Source organism: Nerophis lumbriciformis, linkage group LG20, assembly GCF_033978685.3.
Source record: "Nerophis lumbriciformis linkage group LG20, RoL_Nlum_v2.1, whole genome shotgun sequence".
In the NCBI taxonomy this organism is placed as follows: domain Eukaryota; kingdom Metazoa; phylum Chordata; class Actinopteri; order Syngnathiformes; family Syngnathidae; genus Nerophis; species Nerophis lumbriciformis.
The window spans coordinates 2463022-2482116 of NC_084567.2; the positions used below are offsets into that span (position 1 = coordinate 2463022).

At 41.7% G+C, this 19095-nt stretch overlaps 1 protein-coding gene across 1 annotated transcript; it reads right to left on the reverse strand.

Annotated features, from left to right (window-relative positions):
* Positions 1-11966: 11966 nt before the first annotated feature.
* On the reverse strand, positions 11967-18884 carry LOC133619161 (uncharacterized). Its single transcript, XM_061980076.1, has 2 exons — positions 18646-18884; positions 11967-13369 (listed from the first exon to the last, which is right to left on the reverse strand). Exons 1-2 carry the CDS (start codon positions 18821-18823, stop codon positions 12375-12377), a joined length of 1173 nt encoding a protein of 390 aa, XP_061836060.1. The 5' UTR covers positions 18824-18884; the 3' UTR covers positions 11967-12374.
* Positions 18885-19095: the final 211 nt, after the last annotated feature.

Here is a 19095-nt window from a genome sequence, read left to right on the forward strand (position 1 = left end):
TTTGCTTTAAAATGTGCAAAAATAACGATAAACATCCAATACAAAAAAGTACAAAACGGAAATATTCTGTAACAGTGTAAACATTTCAACAAAAGTAAAAGTATTGCTTATTTGCTAAAATGTGCAAAAATAAAGCTAAACATCCAATACAAAAAAAGTGTACAGTGTAAACATTTCAACAAAAGTAAAAGTATTGCTTATTTTGCTTAATAACACAACAATGATAGTATGATTAAAGTGAAAGTTAATTGTTGGTTTGTACATAGTATATGTAACTGTTAATGTTGTAAAAGGTATTTGCACAACTAATTAACGTTAGCGTTTGTGACACGTCTTTGTGCCGTGGGGTTCTTTCAGGACCGACAGACTGAACGCCAGACGGCTTTGTCAGGTTTACAATCTTTTAATTTTACACAAAGTCTTTTCTCTTCCAACTCTTTTCTCTTTCTTTCCTCGCTTTTCGGCTCCTCTTCCTCGCTCGCTCGTCGTCCCCTGTCTCTGTCTCTCCTCCTCTCTCGCTCCACGTCAGCTTCACTCTGGCTCCTTCCAGTCTCTCTTCCCTCTCTCTCTGCTGCTCCCCTTTTCTTCAGCGAGAGGAGATTGGATGATCGTGCCCAGGTGCGCGGATCGCGCACCTGGGCACGATTGCGGCGTCGCTCCCGGCGCGCCCCACCTAGCCGCTCGCTTGCCCGGCCCCGCCTCTCCACAGCGTTAAAGAGGAGCGAGTCTTTGTAAACACTGAACAGGCACGCCAAACGCGCCTCTCAGAGCGAAACGGTGCTTTAGTTTTATGAATTCACAACGCAGATACAAATGACACATTCATGTTTTTGTGTAATGATGACAACGTATACGCACGCGGACGATTAACTAGTTGATGGTGATGGCAAGAACGCTGTCGGGTTTCTTTTCAAATGTTCCTTCATAGCCGTTGTGCTGCTATGATAGGCCATTTCCGCTCGACACAGTGTGCATACAACATTATTAGGCCGTTTATTGAAATACTCCCACACTTTTGACGACTTTTGGCGTGCTTTTTCCCCTCGCTCGCATCGTCTGCTTTGCGCTCCGCCATGACAGTAGTGTGACGTAAATATACGACGCGCCGACGCACAAAAACGGTGTCGACGTATTTACGTAACCGATGACGTCGACTACGTCGACGCGTCGTTTCAGCCTTAGATACATATAACAATTTAATTTAAAAAAAAATTTTTTACATTTTTTTTCTTTCCATGATGGCAGGTGAGGCCCCGCCTCACCTGCCTCTAGTGACTGCACGTCACTGATTTACAGTATATGCTGACATGCCAATAAAGATAATTGTCACTGCTGTTCGCGCTGGTATTTATGTACTTATTTTGATCATGTTATATACTGTTTGTCTTGTATTTGAACATAGTAGCCAAGTGTAATTTCAACACGCTCTTATGTTTTGATGACAATAAAGCCTTCTTTTCTATTCTGTATGTAAAAATTATGAAGTTGCAGATGGTTGCATCATCTCCGTGTTCTTTTAATGTCTTTTATGTCCTTTTAGGTTTTCCCTTACCTTTATTTTTTGTGGACTTTTTAAATCTGCACTGAAACCACACCGTTTTCCTCGCTGTGGGACGAATAAAGTCTATATCAGTTTATTAGGAACATACCTGCAGCTGCAATATTGACAGTTTTGTCATGACAGCATGTCCGAAAAGAAGTAGGAAGAACTTATTTGATCTGACCCTTCCTTTTTTTTTAAATTTCATAGCAATTTCTTACACATTGGTTTGTTCACTTCCTGTGCTCGATCTGTAACACAAAGAAACAAAACAAATACGTTATAAAGAAAGAAATAAAAAAAAATTATTTGGTTATTTACTGAAATGCATTTGGTGGAATCGTTGTTAAAACAGGTTGCACAGTAAAATGACAAATAGAAAGTTATGAAAATGAGATTCTGAATGGTTTTCTTTAGCAAATAATTTTTGGCCCCATTTGCTTTTTATACAATAAATAAAATACTTTCTTACCTTTCTGTGTTTGTATGTGAAGCAGCAGTATCTATCCTCCATTAAAAGATACTTTGTATATTCACCTTTGTTTTGTATTTGATCTTGGATATATAATCCTCCATATTGGCAAACACATTCTTTCATTTCATTTCATTCAAAGCAGTGAAAGAAAACGTTTTGTTTTTTTTGCATCTGAAAAAACAAAAAACAAAAAAATTACAAATGCTCTGATTGCAGGTTAAAAGATTGTAGAGACACATGCATCTGCTCGCTAGAGCGCCCCCACCTCAGTGTGGCCAGTCAGAGTACTGCTTGGGCATTGGAGGACCTGAGCCTCCCATTTTCTCTCTTCTTTATTTGAAGGTCACATGATCAAGAACAAGGATGTTAGAACATTAAATATGTAGAAGTTCATGGTGGGAAAATGTATCTGCAAACATTATTTTGGCGACATTAGGCAAGCATATGAGGGCCCGTTAGGGACATTGTTCAGAATGACCTCTAACATACACGACTGAAATTGCTCTCGTACACACTACTGAAACACTCTCACATAAACAACTGAAAACTGATTGTCTCACACACGAATGAAACGCTCTCAGTTTCAGTAGTGTTTCACTTCTGCGTATACAGTAAGAGCGTTTCACTGGTGTGTGTAAGGGCGTTTCAGTAGTATGTATGAGAGCATTTCAGTAGTGTGTGTGAGAGTGCTTTAGTAGTAGTGTCTGAGAGCGTTTCAGTAGTGTATGAGAGTGCTTCAGTAGTGTGTGTGAGAGCGTTTCAGTAGTGTGTGTGAGAGTGCTTCAGTAGTGTGTGTGAGAGCGTTTCAGGAGTGTGTGTGAGAGCGTTTCAGACGTGTGTGTGAGAGCGTTTCAATAGTGTGTATGAGAGTGCTTCAGTAGTTTGTGTGTGAGAGCGTTTCAGTAGTGTGTATGAGAGCATTTCAGAAGGGTGTATGACAGTGCTTCAGTAGTGTGTGTGAGAGCGTTTCAGTAGTGTGTGTGAGAGCGTTTCAGTAGTGTGTGAGAGCTTTTCAGTTGTGTGTATGAGAGTGTTTCAGTAGTGTATGAGAGTGCTTCAGTAGTGTGTGTGAGAGTGTTTTAGTAGTGTGTGTGAGAGTGTTTCAGTAGTGTGTATGAGAGCGCTTCAGTAGTATGTATGAGAGCGTTTCAGTAGTGTTTGCAAGAGCATTTGAGTAGTGTATGTAAGAGTGCTTCAGTAGTGTTAGTGAGAGTGTTTCAGTCGTGTGTGTGAGAGTGCTTCAGTAGTGTGTGTGAGAGCGTTTCAGTAGTTGTGTGTGTGAGAGTACTTCAGTAGTGTGTGAGAGCGGTTCAGTAGTGTGTATGAGAGTGTTTCAGTAGTATGTATGAGAGTGTTTCAGTAGTGTATACAAGAGCATTTGAGTAGTGTATGTAAGAGTGTTTCAGTAAAGTTAGTGGGAGTGTTTCGGTAGTGTTAGTGAAAGCGTTTCAGTAGTGCGTGTGAGAGCATTGCCCTAAATTCCCAAAATGTTGTTTCAGTAGTGTGTGTGAGAGCGTTTCATTAGTGTGTATGAGAGTGCTTCAGTAGTGTGTGAGAGTGCTTCAGTAGTGTGTGTGAGTGTTTTAGTAGTGTGTGTGAGAGCGTTTCAGTAGTGTGTATGAGAGTGCTTCAGTCGTGTGTGTGAGAGCGTTTCAGTAGTGTGTATGAGAGTGCTTCAGTCGTGTGTGTGAGAGCGTTTCAGTAGTGTGTGTGTGTGTGTGTGTGTGTGTGTGTGTGTGTGTGTGTGTGTGTGTGTGTGTGTGTGTGTGTGTGTGTGTGTGTGTGTGTGTGTGTGTGTGTGTGTGTGAGTGCTTCAGTGGTGTGTGTGAGAGTGTTTCAGTGGTGTGAATGAGAGTGCTTCAGTAGTGTGTATGAGAGCGTTTCAGTAGTGTATGCAAGAGCATTTGAGTAGTGTATGTAAGAGTGTTTCAGTAGTGTTAGCGAGAGTGTTTCAGTACTGTGTGTGAGAGCATTTCAGTAGTGTGTATGAGAGCGCTTCAGTAGTATGTATGAGAGCGTTTCAGTAGTGTTTGCAAGAGCATTTGAGTAGTGTATGTAAGAGTGCTTCAGTAGTGTTAGTGAGAGTGTTTCAGTCGTGTGTGTGAGAGTGCTTCAGTAGTGTGTGTGAGTGATTCAGTAGTGTGTGTGTGAGAGGGCTTCAGTAGTGTGTGAGAGCGGTTCAGTAGTGTATGTGAGAGTGCTTCAGTAGTGTTAGTGAGAGTGCTTCAGTAGTGTGTGTGAGTGATTCAGTAGTGTGTGTGAGAGCGTTTCAGTAGTGTGTGTGTGAGAGGGCTTCAGTAGTGTGTGAGAGTGGTTCAGTAGTGTATGCGAGAGTGCTTCAGCAGTGTGTGTGTGTCACGACTTGGTCCTTGGATTTTGTTTTTCCGGAAGGCAACGGAAAGTTGGCTCGGGCGAGACTGGAATGTGAGTACATATTTATTTAATATTATCAAAAAAAAGAACAAACTAAAGGCGCGCACAAGGCGGGAGTACAAACTTGACAAATGAAATAAATACTTGCACGTGGGCAGAAACTGTGAACAATGAAACAAAAACACTAACTGTGGCATTAATAAACAAAAACTTACTTGGCTTGGACTAAAGTAGCAGCATGAAAGATGGACATGAAAACAAGTGTCAGGAATGTGAAGAGCATAAATATGGGATGTCGCCAGAAAGCCAAACTGAAAACAATGAACTTAAATACTACAGAAATGATTAACGAAAACAGGTGTGTGACTCAAAACGTGAAACAGGTGCGTGACGTGACAGGTGAAAACTAATGGGTTGCTATGGTGACAAACAAGAGTGCACAATGAGTCCAAACGTGGAACAGGTGAAACTAATGGGTAACCATGGAAACAAGACAAGGGAGTGAAAAGCCAGAAACTAAAGAGTCCAATAACTAAACTAAACAAAACATGACTACACAGACATGACAGTGTGAGAGCGTTTCATTAGTGTGTATGAGAGTGCTTCAGTACTATGTATTAGAGCGTTTCAGTAGTGTGTATGAGTTTTTCAGTAGTGTGTGAGAGTGCTTCAGTAGTGTGTATGAGAGTGCTTCAGTAGTATGTATGAGAGCATTTCAGTAGTGTGTATGAGAGTTTTTCAGTAGTGTGTGAGAGTGCTTCAGTAGTGTGTATGAGAGTGCTTCAGTAGTATGTATGAGAGCGTTTCTGTAGTGTATACAAGAGCATTTGAGTAGTGTATGTAAGAGTGTTTCAGTAGTGTGTATGAGAGTGTTTCAGTAGTGTATGCAAGAGCATTTGAGTAGTGTATGTAAGAGTGTTTCAGTAGTGTGTATGAGAGTGTTTCAGTAGTGTATGCAAGAGCATTTGAGTAGTGTATGTAAGAGTGTTTCAGTAGTGTGTATGAGAGTGTTTCAGTAGTGTATGCAAGAGCATTTGAGTAGTGTATGTAAGAGTGTTTCAGTAGTGTGTATGAGAGTGTTTCAGTAGTGTATGCAAGAGCATTTGAGTAGTGTATGTAAGAGTGTTTCAGTAGTGTGTATGAGAGTGTTTCAGTAGTGTATGCAAGAGCATTTGAGTAGTGTATGGAAGAGTGTTTCAGTAGTGTGTATGAGAGTGCTTCAGTAGTATGTATTAGAGCGTTTCAGTAGTGTGTATGAGTTTTTCAGTAGTGTGTGAGAGTGCTTCAGTAGTGTGTATGAGAGTGCTTCAATAGTATGTATGAGAGCGTTTCTGTAGTGTGTATGAGAGTTTTTCAGTAGTGTGTGAGAGTGCTTCAGTAGTGTGTATGAGAGTGCTTCAGTAGTATGTATGAGAGCGTTTCAGTAGTGTATACAGAAGCATTTGAGTAGTGTATGTAAGAGTGTTTCAGTAGTGTGTATGAGAGTGTTTCAGTAGTGTATGCAAGAGCATTTGAGTAGTGTATGTAAGAGTGTTTCAGTAGTGTGTATGAGAGTGTTTCAGTAGTGTATGCAAGAGCTTCAGTAGTGTGTATGAGAGTTATTCAGTAGTATGTATGAGAGCGTTTCAGTTGTGTGTATGAGAGTTTTTCAGTAGTGTGTGAGAGTGCTTCAGTAGTGTGTATGAAAGTGCTTCAGTAGTATGTATGAGAGCGTTTCAGTAGTGTATACAGGATCATTTGAGTAGTGTATGTAAGAGTGTTTCAGTAGTGTGTATGAGAGTGTTTCAGTAGTGTATGCAAGAGCATTTGAGTAGTGTATGTAAGAGTGTTTCAGTAGTGTGTATGAGAGTGTTTCAGTAGTGTATGCAAGAGCTTCAGTAGTGTGTATGAGAGTGATTCAGTAGTATGTATGAGAGCGTTTCAGTAGTGTGTATGAGAGTTTTTCAGTAGTGTGTGCGAGTGCTTCAGTAGTGTGTATGAGAGTGCTTCAGTAGTATGTATGAGAGCGTTTCAGTAGTGTATACAAGAGCATTTGTGTAGTGTATGTAAGAGTGTTTCAGTAGTGTATGAGAGTGTTTCAGTAGTGTATGCAAGAGCATTTGAGTAGTGTATGTAAGAGTGTTTCAGTAGTGTGTATGAGAGTGTTTCAGTAGTGTATGCAAGAGCTTCAGTAGTGTGTATGAGAGTGCTTCAGTAGTATTTATGAGAGCGTTTCAGTAGTGTGTATGAGAGTTTTTCAGTAGTGTGTGAGAGTGCTTCAGTAGTGTGTATGACAGTGCTTCAGTAGTATGTATGAGAGCGTTTCTGTAGTGTATACAAGAGCATTTGAGTAGTGTATGTAAGAGTGTTTCAGTTGTGTGTATGAGAGTGTTTCAGTAGTGTATGCAAGAGCATTTGAGTAGTGTATGTAAGAGTGTTTCAGTAGTGTGTATGAGTGTTTCAGTAGTGTATGCAAGAGCATTTGAGTAGTGTATGTAAGAGTGTTTCAGTAGTGTATGCAAGAGCATTTGAGTAGTGTATGTAAGAGTGTTTCAGTAAAGTTAGTGAGAGTGTTTCAGTAGTGCGTATGAGAGCATTGCCCTAAATTCCCAAAATGTTGCACCATTTTTACACCTGTATCCAATCTTTGAACCATCCACCTACACTACTCTTCCCATATATCGAACGCAAAACATATTTTCCCTTTCCCCAAAATTCCCGGTTTTCCCAGAATGTTCTCCCCTTGACCAACTCTTCCAACATTTGACCTCGGACCCTAAAGACTACTTCAAGTTAAAAAACCTCAACTGTTGCAAAACGCCCGTCTTTCTTGTACCATGAATTGATGAACGTGGACCCCGACTTAAACAAGTGGAACAACTTATTGGGGTGTTACCATTTAGTGGTCAATTGTAGGTAAGGCTGAAACGACGCGTCGACGTAGTCGACGTCATCGGTTACGTAAATACGTCGACGCCGTTTTTGTGCGTCGGCGCGTCACATATTTACGTCACACTACTGTCATGGCGGAGCGCAAAGCAGACGATGCGAGCGAGGGGAAAAAAGCACGCCAAAAGTCGTCAAAAGTGTGGGAGTATTTCAATTGTATGCACACTGTGTCGAGCGGAAATGGCCTATCATAGCAGCACAACGGCTATGAACGAACATTTGAAAAGAAAACACCCGACAGCGTTCTTGCCATCACCATCAACAAGTCAATCGTCCGCGTGCGTATACGTTGTCATCATTACACAAAATCATGAATGTGTCATTTGTATCTGCGTTGTAAAGTCATAAACTAAAGCACCGTTTCGCTCTGAGAGGCGCGTTTGGCGTTCCTGTTCAGTGTTTACAAAGACGCGCTCCTCTTTAACGCTGTGGAGAGGCGGCGGCGGCCAGCGAGCGGCGAGGCGGGGCGCGCCGGGAGCGACGCCGCAATCGTGCCCAGGTGCGCGATACGCGCAGTTGGAAGAGAAAAGACTTTGTGTAAAATTAAAAGATTGTAAACCTGGCAAAGCCGTCTGGCGTTCAGTCTGTCGGTCCTGAAAGAACCCCACGGCACAAGACGTGTCACAAACGCTAACGTTAATTAGTTGTGCAAATACCTTTTACAACATTAACAGTTACATATACTATGTACAAACCAACAATTAACTTTCACTTTAATCATACTATCATTGTTGTGTTATTAAGCAAAATAAGCAATACTTTTACTTTTGTTGAAATGTTTACACTGTACACTTTTTTGTATTGGATGTTTAGCTTTATTTTTGCACATTTTAGCAAATAAGCAATACTTTTACTTTTGTTGAAATGTTTACACTTGTTACAGAATATTTCCGTTTTGCACTTTTTTGTATTGGATGTTTATCTTTATTTTTGCACATTTTAAAGCAAAATAAGCAATACTTTTACTTTTGAAATGCTTATACTATTCCAGAATATTAAGATTTGCACTGGATGTTTACTTTTATATTTGCACATTAAAAAGCAAATAAGCTACTTTTAATTCTGTTAAATGTTAAAAGTTTTAAATGTTTACATTGTTACAGAATATTTTGTCATGTTGTTGTCAATGTTGACTGAGTGGCCATACTTTTTTTTTTGTAAATAAAAGCCATGCCTTTTGAAAAAACTGGCCTACATTTATTTTTTTCCTCTTCATTTTAAATAAAATAAAAAAATCGGTAAAAGGAAAAATAATCTATAGATTATTCGAAAAAATAATCTATAGATTAACCGATTAATCGAAAAAAATAATCTATAGATTAATCGATAGAAAAATAATCGTTAGCTGCAGCCCTAATTGTAGGGAATATGTACTGTACTGTTCAATCTACTAATAAATATGTACTGTACTGTTCAATCTACTAATACAAGTTTCAATCCATTTCTCTTCCACGTCTGCAGCGTCCGTGACGTCACACTGCTGCCATCTTGTGGCCGGACTGAAGATTGCGCCAGACGAGTGCTGAGGGAGGAAGAAGAGCAGCAGAGAGGCCACGGACAAATCGTCTTTATTTCAAGGACGTGTATTTATATTATTCACCTCGAGTACACGCAGTCAAGTCACTTTTTCAAATCAAATGTAAAACAATAATATATTAACAGTTTATTTTTTATTAATAAACCACTTTTTATACGTGCAGAAGACGAAACATCACCACACAGTTTGTAAAACATGTTGACAACATGCACTTACACACGCTAAAATGTATTTGGGGATTCTTTTGAAAGACGTCTGCAGAAATAAAACAAGTAAGACATTCCGCACGTTCAGCAAAAAAAAACAAGTTTTAAAGCTAGTTTTATTTACGGCGTGCGGACGCCCAGCAGGCGCTATCTGAAGGCACTTTACACGCTCCTCAGAGAGCCGACTGAAGCTCACGTCAGAAAACCATCGAGGAAAAAGCCAACCTCCAAGTTGGCATGTGACCTCTCACTCTCACTCATTAATCGCTAGCCATTAAAACACATGTGCTAATGAAGCATAGCATGTACAGCATAACAACACAGCGTACTTGATGATACAAGACGGCTTTGCTACAACTTGCAGCAAGGCCAACACAATAGTGACGGGGAGTGTTGTTGCAACTGGAACAAACCGACGCGTAACAAAAGTCACTTTCATCGCAACTGTTGACGCAAAATCAGAGAAGAACGTCAACCTCGAGCTGCGCAGGAGGGTTTGGAGGGGGAGGAGCTAGCTGACATGGAGCGTCAAGATTTGGCATTTTCATTGGCGTTTGTCACCTTCACTGCAAATGTTGATGCGAAATCAGAGGGGAACGTTGATTTAAAGCTACGCAGAAGGGTTTGGAGGAGCAAGCTGGTTTAGCACAGGGTTCATAATCCAGTTTTTTTTTTTTAGAGTGGCAAGATTAGGCATTTTAATGGGCATTTGTCACTTTCACTGCAAATGTTGATGAGAAATCAGAGAAAAACGTTGATTTAAAACTACGCAGAAGGAATTGGAGGGGGAGGAGCGAGCTGGCATGGCGTAGTGTGCATAATCCAGGCTTGATTAATAGATCAAGTTTAGGCATTTTAATGGGCATTTGTCATTTTCATCGCAAATGTTGATGCGAAATCAGAGGAGAACGTCAACTTTGAGCTACGCAGGAGAGTTTGGGGGCGGAGGAGCGGGCTGACATGGTTTAAAGTGCATAATCCAGGCATTATGAGAGTGTCAAGGTTTGGCATTTTATGGGCATTTGTCACTTTCACTGCAAATGTTGACGCAAAATCAGAGAAAAACGTTGATTTAAAATTACGCAGAAGGAATTGGAGGGAGAAGCGCAAACTGGTTCAGCACAGGGTTCAAAATCCAGGTTTTTTTTAGAGTGTCAAGATTAGGCATTTTTATGGGCATCTGTTACTATCATCACAAGTGTTGACGCAAAATCAGAGGAGAACGTCAACTTTCAGCTACGCAGGAGAGTTTGGGGGTGGAGGAGCGGGCGGACATGGTTTAAGGTGCACAATCCAGGCTTTTTTAGAGCGTCAAGATTTGGCATTTTTATGGGCGTTTGTCACCTTCGCTACAAATGTTGATGCGAAATCAGAGGGGAACGTTGATTTAAAGCTATGCAGAAGGGTTTGGAGGAGGAGGAGCAAGCTGGTTTAGCACAGGGTTCATAATCCAGGTTTTTTAGAGTGTCAAGATTTGGCATTTTAATGGGCATTTGTCATTTTCACTGCAAATGTTGATGCGAAATCAGAGGGGAACGTTAATTTAAAGCTACGCAGAAGGGTTTGGAGGAGGAGGAGCAAGCTGGTTTCGCACAGGGTTCATAATCCAGGTTTTTTTTAGAGTGGCAAGAATAGGCATTTTAATGGGCATTTGTCACTTTCACTGCAAATGTTGATGAGAAATCAGAGAAAAACGTTGATTTAAAACTACGCAGAAGGAATTGGAGGGGGAGGAGCGAGCTGGCATGGCGTAGGGTGCATAATCCAGGCTTGATTAATAGATCTGTTTAGGCATTTTAATGGGCATTTGTCATTTTCATCGCAAATATTGATGCAAAATCAGAGGAGAACATCAACTTTGAGCTACGCAGGAGAGTTTGGGGGCGGAGGAGCGGTCTGACATGGTTTAAGGTGCACAATCCAGGCTTTTTTAGAGCGTCAAGATTTGGCATTTTTATGGGCGTTTGTCACCTTCACTGCAAATGTTGATGCGAAATCAGAGGGGAACAACGATTTAAAGCTACGCAGAAGGGTTTGGAGGAGGAGGAGCAAGCTGGTTTAGCACAGGGTTCATAATCCAGGTTTTTTTTAGAGTGGCAAGATTAGGCATTTTAATGGGCATTTGTCACTTTCACTGCAAATGTTGATGAGAAATCAGAGAAAAACGTTGATTTAAAACTACGCAGAAGGAATTGGAGGGGGAGGAGCGAGCTGGCATGGCGTAGGGTGCATAATCCAGGCTTAATTAATAGATCAAGTTTAGGCATTTTAATGGGCATTTGTCATTTTCATCGCAAATGTTGATGCAAAATCAGAGGAGAACATCAACTTTGAGCTACGCAGGAGAGTTTGGGGGTGGAGGAGCGGGCTGACATGGTTTAAAGTGCATAATCCAGGCATTATGAGAGTGTCAAGGTTTGGCATTTTTATGGGCATTTGTCACTTTCACTGCAAATGTTGATGCAAAATCAGAGAAAAACGTTGATTTAAAACTACGCAGAAGGAATTGGAGGGAGAAGCGCAAACTGGTTCAGCACAGGGTTCAAAATCTAAGTTTTTTTAGCGTGTCAAGATTAGGCATTTTTATGGGCATCTGTTACTATCATCACAAGTGTTGACGCAAAATCAGAGGAGAACGTCAATTTTGAGCTATGCAGGAGGGTTTGGGGGTGGAGGAGCGGGCTGACATGGCTTAAGGTGCACAATCCAGACTTTGTTAGAGCGTCAAGATTTGTCGTTTTTATTTTTACTTTCACTGCAAATGTTGATGCGAAATCAGAGGGGAACGTCGATTTAAAGCTACGCAGAAGGGTGTGGAGGGGGAGGAGCAAAATGGTTTAGTGCAGGGTTCATAATCCAGGTTTGTTTAAAGTGTCAAGATTAGGCATTTTTTGGGGCATTTGTTACTTTCATCGCAAATGTTGACACGAAATCAGAAAAGAACGTCAATTTTGAGCTACGCGGGAGGATTTGGAGGAGGAGCAATCTGACATGGCCTGGGGTGCATAATCCAGGTTTTATTCGAGCGTCCAGATTAGGCATTTTTTATTGGCATCTGTCACTTTCATCACAGATGTTGACGCGAAATCAGAGAAGAACGTCAAAGTTTAGCGACGCAGGAGGATTTGGAGGGGGAGGAGCCAGCCCATGTAGCGTATGGTGCCTAATCCAGGTATTATTAGAGCGTCCAGATTAGCGTTTACATGAATTGTGTTTTTTTTGTTTGTCTGTAAACGTAACCCCGGAAGTAAGAAATGAATAACGATGATTGTGAGGTGGAAAACATTCCATTTGCAGTCAACAACTGACAAATGTTTATTGTCTGCTGTGTGTCAACATGTGTTCCGCCAAGTCGTCGCCTCCACCGAAGGTTTTGTCGCAGAGCGAGCAGGAGTACACACTTTTCCCCGTGTGCCTCTTCTCGTGGGCCAGCATGTACGCCTTTTGGGTGAACCTTTTGTCGCAGACCGAGCAACGATAAGGTCTTTCCACCGTGTGCGTTTTGGTGTGCGACACCATGTTGGACTTCTGGAAGAACCTTTTGCCGCAGAGTGGGCAGCTGAAAGGTCTCTCCCCCGTGTGCGTCCTCACGTGCGACACCATGGTGGACTTTTGGAAGAAGCGTTTGCCGCAAATGGAGCAGCCGAAAGGTTTCTCTCCCGTGTGCGTTCTCATGTGCGTGACCAGATTGGCGTTCCGGGAGAACCGCCGGCCACAAACGGAGCAGGTGTATAGTTTCTCCCCCGTGTGCGTCCTCATGTGGGACAGCATGTTGACCTTCTGTGCAAACCTTTCGCCGCAGACCGAGCAGATGAAGGGTTTTTCTCCCGTGTGCGTTCGCATGTGCACTCTCATGTTTGCCTTCTGAGTGAACCGTTTGTGGCAGACTGAGCAACTAAAGGGTTTTTCATAGTGGGACTGCATGTGCAAACTCAAGTGGCACTTGTAAGTGAAGCTTTTAGCACAAACGGAGCAGCTAAAGCGTTCTTTACCTGCCGGCCCTTTAGAAAATTTGAAGGGTTTATTAGCCCTCACGGGGGGGTCGCCATCTCCAGCTGCTGTCGTCATGTGACTTTGACAAAGTGACGACTCGGGGACTTCGGTCTTCACGGAGACACCAGTCAGTTGCGATCCGGTGCAATCCTCCTCCTCCTCCGGCCCGAGTAGACAGTCTTCATTCGGAGTGATCCAGAGTTCCTCCTCTTCCTCTTTAATGCGAGGGGGCTGTGGGTCCTCCTTCTCCAAAGTGGCGCTCCCCAGCTGCGGCGGAGGGTGACGTTCTTCTTGGCGACCGATCATCTGCTGGACGTCTGCAGCACGTAACAACACAAAGTGCCCGTTACCTGCCTTATGATTTATGTGTCCTGATACACAATGTTCCATTTTCTGCCATTTTTTTTTTACACAACTCTGTTATTTTAGCAGTGTGCCGACAAAGCTGAAGTTCCAATTCGCCAGTCTCTGATTTGAATGGCGGTCGATACTGAGAGTCGACACCAGACTGATACTTTAAACTTTAAATGTTATGATAACTGAATAAATGTGTCAGTAGTGCTAAATAACGACAACAACAATGTGAACAAAAATGGGAATAATCAGTATAACAAGGTTTATGGTTAGTGAAACCTTTGATATGTTGGATTTGAACCCTTTTTAAGACCTCAACAAAAACCACTGGATTTAAACATTTCCAAGTCTGGGCGGCATTATCCTACAGACCGCGAAGATTCATAAAAACACATTCAAAAAAATGAAAAAAAAACCTGGACTGATGTGGTCTACATGCTTGAAAAACTGGTTTGATAGATCTTTTGTCATGACTTGGTCCTGGGTGTTTGCTTTTCCGGGATGCAACGGAAAGTTGGCACAGGCGAGACGGGAATGAAGGTACATGATTTATTTATATTTATCAAAAAAAAAAGGAATAAACAAAAAGCGCGCACAGAGACGGAGAATAAACTATGAAACCAAAAGACTATAGCAAAAAAGTACAAACAAAAAACACGCACAATGGCGGAGAACAAACTATGAAACCAAAAAGACTATAAACATGGAACAAAAACTTACTTGGCTTGGACAGAAATAGTTGCTTGAGGAATTGACATGGAAAGAAGTAACAGGCATGGACAGAGCATAAATGTGGTGAGGTCGTCAGGACGAACAACAGAAAATGAATGAACTTAAATACTATGGGCATGATTAGTGAAAGCAGGTGCGTGACTCAAAACGTGAAACAGGTGCGTGACGTGACAGGTGAAAACTAGTGGTTGCTATGGTGACAAACAAGAGTGCACAATGAGTCCAAACGTGGAACAGGTGAAACTAATGGGTAATCATGCAAACAAGACAAGGGAGTGAAAAGCTAGAAACTAAACAAAACATGACTTAAAACAAAACATGATTACACAGACATGACATCTTTAAGTACTTTTGGATTCTGGACCTGGACTAATGTGGTCTACATGCTTTGAAAAGGGTTTCAATGTGACTTTATAATATTTTCCGAAATAAATTAAAGGTGTCACAAATCTTGAATTCTGTTATATGTTTTTTTGGACTAGGGCAGCCAAAATTACCGAGTTAACTCATGTGATTAATCCCAAAAAATGATGGCATGAATCATGACCACACTGTGATTAATCACTTCATTTGGCTCATTTACCTTAACCTCTATGTAGGTCTCACTTAGACCTAGATTTCATACACTGACATCCTTCAGCAAAAATCAACAGGAAGTTTGCAATTCCCCCTTCAAAACAAAAGTTCTGTAAAAACAGTCACTTTTGCCTCTTTGAGCTATAATTTTACCCTCTTAACATGCTTCAAAACTCACCAAAACTGGACACACACATCAGGACTGGCAAAAATTGCGATCTAATAAAAAAAAAACAACAACCCCAAAACTCTAAATTGCGCTCTAGCGCCCCCTAGGAAGAAAACACAGACAAAACTGCTCAGAAGGAAGAAAACACAGACAAAACTGCCTGTAACTTCCAGTAGGAATGTTGTAGAGACATGAAACAAAAACCTCTATGTAGGTCTCACTTAGACGTAGATTTCATACACTGACATCCTTCAGCAAAAATCAACAGGAAGTTTGCAATTCCCCCTTCAAAACAAAAGTTCTGTAAAAACAGCCTCTTTGAGCTATAATTTTGCCCTCTTAACATGCTTCAAAACTCACCAAACTGGACACACACACATCAGGACTGGCAAAAATTGCGATCTAATAAAAAAAAAAACCAACCCCAAAACTCAAAATTGCGCTTTAGCGCCCCCTAGGAAGAAAACACAGACAAAACTGCTCCTAGGAAGAAAACACAGACAAAACTGCCTGTAACTTCCAGTAGGAATGTTGTAGATACATGAAACAAAAACCTCTATGTGGGTCTTACTTAGACCTACATTTCATGTATTGACAACCCCCAGCAAAAAACAACAAGAAGTTTGCAATTCCCCCTTCAAAACAAACGTTTTGTAAAAACCGGTCACCTATTTTCAAAAATTATCTCCTCTGAGCGCGTTTGTCGTGTCGGCTTCAAACTAGCACAGCGGAGAGATTGAACCCTTCTGATTAAAAGAGTTTTAATTACTGCTCCGGTTTGGATTTTATGTGCCGTCAAAGTCGGTCCCGTCCATCGCTATTTGCAGCTTTAAATTTTTTTTACATGTATTTGTTTTTTTGTCGTTATTTTGCACAAGTGACAAAATGATTCAATGATCACAACATTTCAAGAGAAAGGTATCAGTCCGGTGTCGACTGTCAGTATCGGCCACCAGGCTGGCGAGTCAGAAGCTCGTGGTGTGCTTTTATTTTTTTAAAGGCAACAGGATGTGTTAATTGTGAGGAAGAAAACATTTTTTTGCCCCCTCCAGCTCCATGCGGACCTGAGTGACGTGTTGACAGCCTGTTCACACGTCTGCTTTCCCACAATATAAACAGCGTGCCTGCCCATTCACGTTATAACTGTAGAATGATGGAGGGCGAGTTGTTGGTTTCTTATGTGGGTTTATTGTTAGGCAGTTTCATTAACGTCCTCCCAGCGCGGCAACAACACACAACAACAGCAGTCAAGTTTTCGTCTACCGTAAAGCAGTTCGCCTGCCGTAAACAGCAATGTTGTGACACTTAAACAGGACAATACTGCCATCTAGTGTACATGCATATGTGACCCACCCATAATGTGTCACATTTTTGTGTCGATTTATTTATTTTATTTTGTGGTTTGAATTCGTTTTTGGAGCTGTCATTACACATTTATCAGTATTCACATTGGTCAGTAGGGGGCAGTAGGGCGTTTCTTCCCAATTGAATGCTATCACCTGCAGACCGGAAGTGTCTTGTCTTGTCATTCTGATGAGCGCGACCAGTCTGTGAACAATGGAAACGTCCTGTGTGCTTTTTCCTCCTGTATAACAGGTTAGTTTTGGTGAATCAACTCACTGAATAATATCCATGTGATCTTTATAAGTTTAAGTACACATTCTGATGGCGGAGCCTAACTCTAAAGTGTTTGCGAGTTGTAGTTTGTATTTGTGAATGAATCCAGCGCACAGCTGCAGTAATCACTACAAAACGGCGACGTGAGTGCGCAACGTTTATGTAGGAACTTCTGATCCTAATTCAGACTCCCAAATTAGAGCTCCCGTTTTTCTTATTGGTTTTATAATGTATATTTGTGTAATGTGTGTGTTCTGAAATAGTGACAGAGAATAGAACAAGGATGGACAATTCAACCCTCAACTCAACAATGAGTAGATGAGTGTTATGTGTGTGTATATGTGTAAATAAATGAACACTGAAATTCAAGTATTTCTTTTATTTATATATATATAAATTAAAAGTCAAGGAAGTTGACGGTTTGCTTGTTGGCTTCAATCGTGATCCGTAGGCCGTTCTCTTTGAAAATTTGGCATATGAGAACGGCCTACGGATCACGATTGAAGCCAACAAGCAAACCGTCAACTTCCTTGACGTCACTTTCAACCTGAGAAACAACAGCTACCAACCATTCACGAAACCCAACACAACACTCCAATACGTGCACCATGACAGCAACCACCCACCCACCACCACGAAAAGAATACCTACCGGAATTAATAAAAGGCTATCGATGCTGTCATCTAGCAAAGCTGAATTTGACCAAGCAACCCCCCCGTACCAAAAAGCCCTTGATGAAAGCGGATACAATTTCACCCTCACCTATGAACCCACGCCAGGAAACCAGCCAAAAAAGAACAGAAAACGAAACGACATCATCTGGTACAACCCCCCATACAGCAAAAACGTCTCAACTAACATTGGACACAAATTCCTCAATCTGATTGACAAACACTTTCCCAAAGACAACACCCTAAGAAAAGTATTCAACAAGAACAACATTAAATTGAGCTACAGCTGCATGAACAATATACGACAAATCATCTCAAACCACAACAAAACAATTGCAAATGAGCCGTCGGCCCCCGGACAGAGCGACTCCAAAACCAACAAAGGCTGTAACTGTCGAAAGAAACCTGATTGCCCTCTCAACGGGGGGTGCTTACAAACATCAGTTGTCTACCAATCTAAGGTAACACGCAAGGACATTAACACATCCGACACATATGTAGGATTAACCGAGGGAGAATTCAAAACCAGATGGAACAATCACAAGGCTTCTTTCAGGAACCAAAACCTGCGGAATACCACAGAACTCAGCAAACACATTTGGGACCTCAAAGACAATAATGTTGAATATTCAATAACATGGCAAATTCTCGCATCCAGCACACCTTACAATAGTGGTAATAAAAGATGCAACCTATGCTTGAAAGAGAAACTGTTTATTATTTACCGTCCAGACCTGTCATCCCTCAACAAGCGCAGCGAAATTGTAACAGCATACCGCCACAGACGGAAACACCTCCTAGGTAACACATGAGCCAATCACCACGCCCCTACGCCAGCCTGTACCCACCCACTCTGTGCCCTATATAAACCATGGTATGTGAATGCTCCCATTAAAATCTCCTGACGATTGAGGGTACCCCCCCTCATGAAACAGGCCTGTAGAGATGAAATAGTCTTGTGATTTTTTTCCCCCACACATACATATATTGCGCTCTACTACGGTATCGAGCACTATTTTTTGGATAACCTTATTAAGACATATATTAATATATATATATATTAACCACGCCCCCCGCCCCACCCCGACCACGCCCCCCACTCACCACCTCCCGAAATCGGAGGTCTCAAGGTTGGCAAGTATGGATTAGAGCGTCAAGATTAGGCATTTTTTATTGGCATCTGTCACTTTCATCACAGATGTCGACGTGAAATCAGAGGGGAACGTCGATTTAAAGCTACCAGAAGGGTTTGGAGGGGAGGAGCAAGGGTTTGTTTAAAGAGTCAATATCAGGCATTTTAATGGCATTTTCTAGTTGGATCGATCTGCAGTTTTGCCACATCTCCATCCATCCATCCATTTTTTTACCGCTTGTCCCTTCTCCGTCATCTAATAAAATGTCTTCCCACCAAATGGACAACAAAGTCTTTATATTGGAGTATGATTTATTGATTGAATGCAGAAGTAAAAAATACCTTCAAGGTGCAGCACGACGTGAGTCTTGCTAGCAGCTTCCAGTTGTTGACGATGTCGCTCCTTCTCCTCTCTCGTTCTAGAAAGTTCCTCCTCGTACGACGCGATCGTTCTTTCGAACAGCGCGAATATTTCATCGGCCGCCGCCATGAGTCGATCCTGCACGAGCTCTTTCAACATTTTGGGTGTTGTTGGGTTTTTTTTGTTGTTGTTGTTGAAAAGGGGCGACGGCGCAACACAACAGCCCGGAAGCGTCGCTGACTTCCGCCCGTTTTCTTCTTCTTCGATGGTTTTTGAGTCATCCCAGTCAGACACGGCGCACCGCTGGCGCCATCTACTGGCGGCGTCGAAGACCGGAAATACACCAGAAACGTTTTTTAGTCAAAAAAAAAAGAAAAAAAAAAGGCTAAGATTGAAAATATTCAAACAAATTGAGGAACTTCAACGTATTG

Coding starts and splice junctions, on each gene's coding strand:
- LOC133619161 (XM_061980076.1), bottom strand. CDS start 18,823: ATGTTGAAAGAGCTCGTGCAGGATCGACTCATGGCGGCGGCCGATGAA. Junction 13,370..18,645: donor CGTCGTGCTGCACCTTGAAG/GTATTTTTTACT, acceptor TACGTGCTGCAG/ACGTCCAGCAGATGATCGGT.